The sequence below is a fragment of the Morus notabilis genome, unplaced genomic scaffold (assembly GCF_000414095.1).
Source record: "Morus notabilis unplaced genomic scaffold, ASM41409v2 Scaffold711, whole genome shotgun sequence".
NCBI classification, from domain to species: Eukaryota; Viridiplantae; Streptophyta; class Magnoliopsida; order Rosales; family Moraceae; genus Morus; species Morus notabilis.
In genome coordinates, this window is record NW_010366097.1 from 125,739 (window position 1) to 136,835 (window position 11,097).

The 11,097-nt window shown below is 34.5% G+C and overlaps 2 protein-coding genes across 2 annotated transcripts; both read right to left on the reverse strand.

The window, feature by feature from the left end:
* Positions 1 to 3,005: 3,005 nt before the first annotated feature.
* On the reverse strand, positions 3,006 to 3,894 carry LOC21391745 (SKP1-like protein 1). The gene is made up of 2 exons (XM_010109357.2): positions 3,583 to 3,894; positions 3,006 to 3,219 (listed from the first exon to the last, which is right to left on the reverse strand). The coding sequence occupies exons 1-2, from the start codon at positions 3,892 to 3,894 to the stop codon at positions 3,046 to 3,048; spliced, it is 486 nt and encodes a 161-aa protein (XP_010107659.1). The 3' UTR covers positions 3,006 to 3,045.
* A 1,828-nt stretch (positions 3,895 to 5,722) lies between these two features.
* Positions 5,723 to 8,996, reverse strand: LOC21391746 (glycerate dehydrogenase). Its single transcript, XM_024173021.1, has 13 exons — positions 8,720 to 8,996; positions 8,525 to 8,608; positions 8,276 to 8,416; positions 7,698 to 7,819; positions 7,497 to 7,578; positions 7,240 to 7,312; positions 7,045 to 7,136; positions 6,871 to 6,945; positions 6,690 to 6,797; positions 6,522 to 6,599; positions 6,378 to 6,422; positions 6,145 to 6,259; positions 5,723 to 6,039 (listed from the first exon to the last, which is right to left on the reverse strand). The coding sequence occupies exons 1-13, from the start codon at positions 8,840 to 8,842 to the stop codon at positions 6,017 to 6,019; spliced, it is 1,161 nt and encodes a 386-aa protein (XP_024028789.1). The 5' UTR covers positions 8,843 to 8,996; the 3' UTR covers positions 5,723 to 6,016.
* Between the last annotated feature and the right edge of the window lie 2,101 nt (positions 8,997 to 11,097).

Consider the following 11,097-nt stretch of genomic DNA (forward strand, 5'->3'; position numbering starts at 1 on the left):
TTTACTGTAATAAAAAAGTTAGATGTAATTATTTGTGAGAGTTTTTTACTGTAGCAAAACTCAAATTCTAAACTCGAATTAGAAATGAACGGGGCCTTAAATACTCCCGTAACAAAAATCCCACAATGCACCTTGCCGAAACAGTGATAGATAAACAAATTGCAAAAGAAAAAAAAAAAAAACCCGCTTCTCTCTCTCTCCCGTTATCTCTCCGTCCCTCAACCTCTCTCTCACCTCTCACCTTCTCTATCTCTCTCTGTTAACGTCGGCCGAACTCCATCACAAACGCCGACCATGTCGATCTCAAGCTGTTGCCAACGAAGATCGCGAGTTGCAGAGCCAAAGTCGCCGGAATGCACACGCTGTCAAAACTCGAGCTCCTCACGCAAAGTTGTCGGAGGGGAACCGGAGCACAACGAATCTCCCCTCAACGTCGGTGCTAACTGCGCGAATCTTCCCGCCGACGAGCCTCTCGCCTCCCACGCTGCCAAGCTTGAGAGATGAGAGATGTTTTTGTTTCGCAGGTCATGGATCTGGTTCGCGGAGGAGAGAGTCGTGAGAAGAGAGAGGTCCGGGGGGTCGCGGAGGAGAGAGAGAGAGAGTGGCCGGGGGTCGCGGTGGATAGAGAGTCATGGAGGAGAGAGAGAGTCATGGAGGAGAGAGAGAGTCATGGAGGAGAGAGAGAGTCGCGGAGGAGAGAGATTTTCACGTGGGGAAGAAGAGAGAGAGGGATGTCGCCGGAGATAGGGATGTCGCTGGGTTGACTTCTTTAGAATTTTTATTTTGATTTTTGTTGAAACAGAAATTATTCAGTTTATTAACCTTTTATTATGAGATGCTGTTAAAAATTTAACGAAAAAGATTAAATTGTCATTTTTTAAAAAGATTAAGGTCGTTTTATCAAAAAAAAAAAAATTAAGGATTAAACTGTTATTTTTTAAAAAAATTAGAGATTATTTATGTAAATTACCCTAAAAGAAAATAAAATTGTATTTGGTTGCTATAAAAAAATTAGAATATTCGATATAACAATGCTGATAAATCTAAAAGATGAAAACAGAAAGGACAAAAAATGAGACCAGTTTAAAGCTATATCAGTGGTTTTCCGAAAATGCACACCGAGCAAAGTCCATTTAAGAACTATTTTCAAATCAATTACATCAAGAAACACGCACCCAAAAAAAAAAAAAAAAAAGCTATGAATATAGAACCAAACAACCAAGCATTCCTCCTCCGATGACTTCCATAAAGAAAGCCTTGTCTATGTGAGCTGAAAAGAAGTTGGTGATGAACAAAGATCGTTCTGCATATTTCGATTTCCTAGTGAATTTGATTGGTTTGAAATACAAACTATCAACCAAACTAAAAATATTAACTTATTTTCATTCGGTTTTAAATTTCTTGAAATCATAAAAGAAAATAGTTTATGAAAGAGACGTGGACGTTTGGTTGATAGATTTAAAATTATTCTCGATTTACGTATATTTTTTGTGACAGAAAATATTATAGTGAATCACGAATCATGATTCGAACTATGGCACGAATCATGAAGTTTTAACTTAAGAGTTAAATTTTGTTGAAAATTTGAATAAGATTCTCAAAAATATTTGGTCAAGTTTCCCTTTAATTGTAACCGGTAATTTTCAATTGTTTGTTAGTTCACTTTTCTAGTCATGTTAGTTCCCCTTTCTAATTATGTTTTTCTTCTTTATAAAATAAAGAGATCTAAAGATTGTGATTGCAATAAACACTATCTTTATGTATGATTAATGATATTGATGGATTAATTAAAACTCCTTCATCTTTATTTCTTCTCTTTCTCTATATTCTTTCTCTAATTCCTTTCTTCTCTTTTATCTACCTATTTTCTCTCTTTCCTCTTACACTTACGTCACTAATCAAACTAAAAAGAAAGATTTCAAAATAGATCAAAATTACGCTAAATAAAAGAAAATAAAAATACATCAATCAGTTCTCTACAATTTATTTGAGCTCTTTTTTTTTTCTTTTTTTTTTTTTTGTGTCGACAATGAAGACACCCATGATAGTTCCCAACAATATGCTTGAATTATCGCTTGGAATCCCAACAGTAAAGTACCCAATATTTACAAGAAAAATGTTAGTATCACTCTTTTTGTCTAGCATCATTTTTTTTTTCACGACTTTATGCATTCACCAGTGATACTAGCATTTCTCTATTTAACATAAATGAAGTTTTAAAGAAGACAATAATGCAATAAACAAATTGATACTCAAATTGTCTTTTTTTTTTTTTTAAAAAACAGTTTTTTTTTTAATGAAGTTTTTTTTAGATTAAAAAATCTTAAACAAAAAAAAAATTAAGGAACTTGAATGTTGAATTATGAGTGTTAAAACTAAATTTGTAATTTTTTTTAAATGGAAATTTGTAATTTTGAAATTATATACATTATAAGCATTTATCTTTAGATACGTGATAGTCGATATCTGATAGTTATTTTGAGAAAAGTCTTGCACTTTCAATTATTACATTTTTAAATAGCGATGTGATGATCTTAGTTGTTTTTCTGCTAGATAAAAAGAATAATTTCATTAAAAAATCAAATGAGAAAATATCAAGAAAAATTGCTAGAAATTAGAAAAGCCAAATCATAAATCTTTAACGCTGTAAGATTAAATTATAGATTAATTTATTTTGTGCCACTGATACATTGAATGCGGTTGCCGAAAGGAAAATGAAGATTGAAGGGTATTTGTAATGATGCTATATAGATTTATCGATTGTGCATTGCTAAAATAATTACAAGAGAACGATTAAAGAAAACTTGTTTTTATGTTATTTCTGGATCAGGTTAAAGAAAAAAGAAAACACATTGAATTAAGTCCTAAGGAAACATGATTCCAAGACTTGAAAACTAAAAAAATTGACTAGAGTAAGAAAAGCAAAACAAAGAAAAACAAACTCTTCGCTTAAGAAAAAGGAAAAAAAGGGGCTCCTAAATCATCTATCAAACATTCCTAGGTGATATTAGTAACATGGTGAAGGGAGTTTTTGGTAGTGTGGTGCTACTCAAAGGCCCATTGATTCTCCTTACGAACCTCCTCTTCTTCCTCCCGGGTGAAGTCATTCTTGATGTTGAAAGTCTTGCGAATCTCCTCAGGAGTCTTCCCCTTTATCATGTCTGCCACAGTCTGGCAAGTCAGATCCAGTAGGCTTTGGATGTTCAGATAGTTCGCTGCCTGTAAAACATAACACAAATACCACGTCAATGTATGATCACGAGAAGATAAACTTAAATTTTTATGGGAGAAAACTGTAATAAATTAAAAGATTGAATTGTGATTCAAAGAAAACAACATTATTTAAGAAGAAACGGATTAATTCATTTAAAAAGGGGAAAAAAAAACAAACAGCAAACCAAACCCTAGATTTTAGTACTTTACCATTAACCTTCGTTAATAAAAAAGAAAAACAAAAAATAACTAAAAAATAATGAAGATTCAAGAAACGAAAAAAGAAAAATCGTAACAAATTAATGGACATTCATCAGAGTTACTCACAACCACAGAACAAGCGAAAAGGATTAGGTAAAAAAGGCTCACCAAGATGAGGTCGAAGAGAGTGGCCTGGTCGACACTGACGAATTCGGCGTCCCAAGACTTGAGCCATTCAGTACTATCGGCGGAGGCGGCGGCGGAATCGACGTGCTTCTGGCAGTATTCCATGACCTTGGAGAGGATGTTTCCAGAGACATTGGTCACCGGGATGGGGAGGTCGATGCTGCAGCCGTCGTCCACCAAGTTCTTGAGCGTCTGCGACATCTTCGCCACCTCGTCGGCGACTTCGAAGATTTGGTCGTCCGAGCTCCTTAGCTTTATCATAGTATTCTTCTTCTCCTCCGAAGACGACGACATCGTTCTTTCTTGTGTTGTACACAGAGATTTTGGAAACCCTAGCGCTGCGTTATTCTCTGCGAGTTTTTTTGAGAGAGAGAAAGAGGTTGTGAAAGAAGATGATTGTGTGGGGTTCAATGTGGTATTTATAGGGCGCAAGTCGCAACGGCTTGTTTGTTTCCGCTTCGGAGTCTAAATAAGGTGACGTCAGCAAAGAAGCTTTTTTATTTTCTTCATTTTATTGAGTTCTCTTCTATATTATTTTCCTTTTCTTTTTCGAAAGTATTTCGTATTTTAATTAGGTCAAGGTTTGCGTTATCTTTTCTTTTCTTTTCTTTTCCTCTTACCGAATGAGTTTCCGATTTTGATTCGGTTGATGTTTGCTTTTTCTCTAGGAGGATGTTTAGTTTGAGGATTCAAACTATGATTTGAATCATGATTTATGATTTACTATAGTATTTTTTCTCATAAAAAATACACGTAAATCGAAAATGATTCTAATCACATGATTCTAATACATGAACCAAACGTCTCCTTATTTTTTATTATGATTTATGAGGGTAAGTTGCCAAGTCACCCTTATTTGTTGTTATTATTATTATTATTATTATTTTTTTTTTTTACTCATGACCTTTTTTTTTTTTTTTTCTCTCATGTCCCTTATTTATTACTTTGAATAAAAGCTTAGAAGGTACTTTTTTTTGGGGAAAAAAAGATTTGGACGGTAATAAATTTATAAACAATATTATATATTTTTTTCAATTTTTTCGAAGAGATGTATTACTCCATTATAAGGGTGGTAATTTGTATCACGTGTCATATTTTGGTTGTTTCTTCATAAATTTACAGTCAACCCGGACACGACCCGTGACCCGAATTTATTTAAAAACTACAATACAAACACGACATGACCACTTTATGGATTGACACAACACGACATGAAAATTACCCGTGACACGAAATTGACCCGTGAACCCAAAATTGACATCAAAATTATACACTTTTCTTTAGTTTTTTACATATTAGAAATAACTTAAAATCCATAACACGCTAAAATACAATAACATCCATAAAAATTAAGCAAATAATAATATAAGATTTTGAATATAGTTATCGTGATATCACAAGTTCATAAAAAAATCTAAAATATGTAATGCAAAATATATATTTTAGTTTTTTTACGAGTTTTGTGTCTTGTTCGGGTTAGGCTGGTCTAACTCGAAATTGACTCATGTTTTTCGTGTCAATTTCAGGTCGACCCAATTCTGACCTGAACCTCTTTTTTCTCAATCCTAACCTGCGAAATTCGTGTTGTTTTCGAGTCGTGTTGTCATGTCGTGACCCATATTACCGGTCCTACTCGATCAATTTACTTATCATCATATAGAAATCATACACAAAATCATCAAAAATAAAATCTCACACAATCCTATATATTAGTATTTAACTAGTTCATCCATCACAAAATGTTTAATTAGTTAAACAAGAGGGGTGTTTGATTATCTTTTTTTTTTTTTTGTTTAATTTTATTCTACTAGTTAGATCAGATTTTTAGAAGTATGCAAATCTGATAGAAGTTGGTATAATCTTCTGGTTAAAATAATACCCATTCAGTATGATATATAAAAGATTGTAAAAGATTGTAAAAGATTGTTTCCTCTAATGTCGAGTAAAGTACATGTATGTATAGTTTGGGAATGTTTGGTTGGACGAATTGTATTTATCAGGATATATAAAAGATTGTAAAAGATTGTTTCCTCTAATGTCGAGTAAAGGACATGTATGTATAGTTTGGGAATGTTTGGTTGGACGAATTGTATTTATCAAAATTCAGGATATAGTTTTCCTTAACAAAATATGTTTGTGCACAGAACAGATTCATTATGCAAAAACGTTTACAACAACACTTTATATTTGGCAGAATTAAAAAGCTAGTATTATCAGTACATAACAACATATACAATAATAATATATCTGTTCTTGTAACAAATAACAACACTTTATATTTGGCAAAACAGAATGGTTGTTAATGCTCTTTAGAATTGTGCTTATCATCACTAGAGCCTACATTCCATCATCCGGAAAAATTACTCTCGTTTTGCATTAGAAAGGCCCAAATCTCATCAATATTCACTTCCCATGCTCACAGCTTTGAGACTGGTAAACCTGATATGAAAAAAAAAATGTTTCAAGGCTATAGAAAGGCCAAATTCTTTTAATAGTTTTCTTAAGTTAAACTATTGCCTGAGGTTTAAGGATTATAGAACCTACTTAAGACTTTGGCATTGACAATGCTAGGACAGGCAGCCGGAGGGGGAGCATTCTCATTGAGGAATGGCTCCACCTGGTTCGGGTTGGACCAGACCGGATATCCTTTAATCTTTCCCTGAAAATGTAAAACCAAAAACGTTTTAGTACATTTTCAAGAATTTGAATACAGAGATAACCACAAGACGAATAAAATTTTAGATTTTGATTGATCCTTTAGTTTAACATTTGCATACCAGAACATTCAGGGCAGCCAGTGTGGCCATTCCTTCACGAGTCCACTACATAACCAAACAACGAAAGAATATATCATTACAATGTTTTGCAATATGACAAATCTTGAATTTCAATTCAGTGTAATAATTCTAAGCAAAGTTAACCTTGGAAGCAGAAGCAATGTGAGGTACCACAATAGCATTCTTCTGGTCTGCAAGCCCGGGTTTCATGTAAGGTTCATCCTGATACAATCTCAAGGATTAGCTATTATTATTCTCATTTTTGGAATCTGAATTTGAACAGAAGCGGTTCTTGTTTTTTTTTTTTTTTACCTCAAAGACATCGAGGCCAACTCGGAACATCGGATTAGCTTTCAAATGCTCCACGAGAGCCACTTCGTCGACGACAGGTCCTCTACTGCAGTTTACAAGGATCGCTTCCTACAGATGAAACTTGAACAATTTTCAGCCAAGAACATATTGTTATATATAAGAGAAACATTCAAATTCTCACCTTCTTCATCATTGCAAGTCTTTCTTTGTTGACCAGATGATAAGTGGTTTTGTCCAGAATAGGATGAAGACTTATCTGGAAAGAACATCAGTGACACGAAATTTAATTCCTAACCAAGAATAATAAAGGAAAAATATGAGGTTTTAGGAAGAGAATGAGTAATCCTATTCGTACCACATCCGCTTCTCGGAGAACCTCATCCATGCTAGATGCTCTCTTCCAGGTCACAGGCTTTTCACCATTGGCTTTTAGGAACTCACCATAAGCTGCAATAGAAGAAGATACCAAGTATCAAAAACAATTTTTTCACTCCAACTTTTTCTTTTCTAATTTCATTTTTTTTTTTAAAATGAACTAAAACATGCATGCCTGTAACAAACTTCTCTAGCCGTGTGGCTTGGTATAGATCATAATAAATTAGGTTCATCTTGAAACCTTCAACCTGTTACAGATGAAACAATAGCATTAGAGAAAGTAGAATTTTATGGCACTTTGCTTGATATTTTGGACAGCTTAAAATCTAATTACGCTTCCAAATTTCTGCTCAATTTTCAAAATGCATCGAAACTCCATGCATGTTAGATACTAAACTATAAGTGATTGTGGCATTTTACAAGCGAAAGTACCATCATTCTGGCATATGCAGATCCAATACGACCGGCACCAATAACACCAACAGTCTGTCCTTTAAGCAAGTTTCCCACAAACCTGTCAAAAGTAGACAAATTCAAGCAATTGTTAAGGTAATAAACCATTTGAACTTCAGTTGAGTTTCACCAAAGATGCAGCAAAAACGCCCAAATAAGTTAATATCATGGCAGCCTCACAGATTGGGAAGCCATCCATCGTATAAGCCTCCTCTCATAAACTCATCTGCCTCCACTATTCTCCTCGCGGCCGCTAAAGAAAGGGAAGCCGCCAGTTCAGCCGTAGTTTCTGTAAGCACTCCCTGCACATTTGAGCGATGAATTTATATCAGTATTTGCCCTTCTTCTCGTGAGCTTCAAAGTTCAAATCAAACGTAAACGACCAATTGTAAGTTAGGAAGACATGAAGACAAAGCACACAAGAACTTTTGTTACTATTTAAGGTGTGTGAAAAATTGGTCATGGGAAAAGAAGCTAAAAAGGCTCAACTAACTTTTCCACATAGTACTAAAAAAAATAATAATCGAGTTATGCGGAGTCTAATTATATTGTATATTTTCTTTTGTCAATCGTTGTTTGAATTTTTTTTAGAGTATTTTGAGAGGTATAAGATTATTTAATACTCTTTTTATATAATAAAAAATCTACAAAGATAAAGTGTACGTAACTCTTACATTAAAAGTGAATCACTATGAGCCTTATGTGCTATTAGTTTTCCTTTTTTTATATTATTAATTGCTCTGGGAGAGTTGACTTACAGGAGTGTTTCCAACGGCAACGCCATACTTGTTAGCAGCATTGACATCAACATTGTTATAGCCAACAGCCATGTTGCTAAAAGCTTTCCCACCTGCTCTGCTAAGTGCCGAAAATAAAGTGTCTCCCCAATCTTCAGTCAACTGGTAAATAACCAAAATAAAATTCATTAAAACAAAATACAAAATAAACCATCGCATGCCATGATCATTCTAATATTAAGAATATATATATATATATAACAAATTTACCTGGCCAATAACTCCATCACACTTATCGCCTATAAGCGCAATGATATCTTCAACAGACAGAATTGTTTTCTTCTCAGTGCATATCTAATCACGAAAATAAATCAACAATTCCATTAACCAAAAAAGAAAAAAGAAAAAAAAGAAGAAGTAATCTTTTAAGTGAAAACGGAGAAGAAAATGAAGGTCGCGTATTACTTCAACTCGACAGCCTTGTTCAACTAAGAGATTGATCCAGCGAGTTCCGGGCATGGGTTTTGTGCTGATAACTCTGTATTTCCCATTTGGGTTCCACACTTCAATCGAAACTGGTTTCGCCATTGAAGCTCCTAACCAAAACTTGGTGGCTGAGAGAGTGCTATTGGGTGTTGAACGTGCCTATTGAACTAGCGGCTTTTGAAAATCGTGTGGGTTAAAATGTTGGTTAAAGGGTTAGATGGGGTGCACCATAAGAGTGTGGTCTTCAGCTTCGTGATTCGTCTAACGAGTTGACTTTTGACTTTTTGTTTCGTTGACCTGTTTTTAATTGGATGATTTGGGTTGATATTGTGCTCGGAGGGTCATTGGATTTGGACTAGTGCTGTTTCTGGAATGTAGATAGTGTCGAGTGTCTGTATTGAGAGGTGGAGATGAGTTGGAGACGAGTGCTTCATGTTTTTGAAGTTTTTTTGAACCTCACGTAGTGTATAAGGATAATGATGACGTGGCAGGTTATGTGGATGACACGAGACATGTGGGACCCACAAGAGACCGTTTTCAGTTGGGACAAAACAGAGGACCATGGTTTCTCCTATTCTTTATGTTTTCGATTCTTAAGTGAACCAAAAACTTTTTGAATGAATGCCAATTAGGCGATTAGATTAGCCATTTTTATATTGCGTTGCTTTTGAAATCTAGAACATTGAGTTGAAGTAATTGACGGCTCATTTTACACTGAAGCATATGGAAATTAATTTAAGTTTTGTCTTTAAATTATGGGATCATCTTACTTTACTATTGAATTTCAATTTCAAATGGTTGCGATATATAAACTTAAAAACTTTATCTAAATAGAATTCTATGGCAAATCTGGTCAGTATTCTTGATGAACGATGATGATCACTTCCATCAAAAATTGAGATGGTGAAGACATAAAAAAGAAGAAGAATGTACAAACCACGGTAATTTGCTAATTGTAAGAACTATATATGGAGATTAGAAATGGAAGTTCGGGTGGGAAAGAAATGAATCCCATGGTTCATGGGCACAAATAAAGTTAACCCTTGTCGTTGTCCATATTTTTCTTACATAAGCGCGAGTGTAATCTAATGGCCTGTTTAGTTCACTAATTTGAGTTTTTTATTTAAGTTGAGATGTGTATTTATGTGAGAACTTTTTACTGTAATAAAAAAGTTTCTGAGAGCTTTTTACTGTAGTAAAACTCGAATCAATAAAATGAACAGGGTCTAAGTCCACACAAAAACATAGAAATTAATGGCTTATCGAAGAATTCAACTCAATTACGAGAGCTAAACAAATAATACACTTGTATATTTTTGTGATGTTCACACACGTCTTATCCTTTTCAATAATTCATTTTTATAGTAATGAAATACTATTGCTTCTATTCCAAGTGATTAATTATTGATTACATAGAAATAATGGCTCATCCTATGTTTGGTAGAGTAAAAAACTATTTCTTTAATTTGTTTTGCTCCCTCTTTGCCTTCTATTTTCTCCTCCTTATTTTCCCGCCCTCTTATCAAAGTACCAAAGCCTAACCTGACCAGTAAGGAATGGTTTGGAAACTGGATTAGATTGGGCCTATCATTTGAACTGGGCCTGCGTTAGTTTACTTGGATCTGTTTCTCAGCCTTGAACTTTCGAAGAGGAAAACTGGATACCCGCTACTAGACAGAACATGAAGAAGAGAAGAGAAGAGAGGAGAGGAGGGAACCGAGTAAATCACAGACTTTACCCTCTAAAAGTGTAGTGTTCAAGATTTTTACCATTTATTTTTTATTAATATAGTTCTTTGATTAAAGATTGTTAATCAATAGTAGAGTTGTAAGTTTAGGTCGAACTAAATGGGCCGACTCGAGGTCCGTTACTGTTTGCTAGGGTCGGAAGCCGGATGGGCCGACCCTCTCTTCTTTAAGGTTGGGCCGGTCCGGCCCAAGCATCATATTTTTTAAGATTTATTAAAAATGCCTTATAAAATTCTAGACCGGTCCTAAATTTTTTGGGCTTAGGGTCGGGTTGGGTCGACTTTCTCTTTTTTAGGACCAAGTCAGGCCGACCCAAAATTTCCCTTTAGGCCACCGGGTCTGGGCTGGCCGGGTGGCCTAAACTTACCCCTCGAATCAAGAGTAAATGCTAAAAATTTAAATGCTTGTTTAGAAGGTATACTCAAACCAGATTCTGACATTTAAAATTTAAGTTTTTTTAGAGAAATGTACTGTAGCAAAATTAATTATTTGTGTTTGAATATATGAAACAAACGGTACACATTCTAAGGGATATTTGTTCCTTTTCTTAACGTGAACCAAAATGTCAAACTAGCCTATAAACTCTTGTGTAAAACCACCGGAATTAAA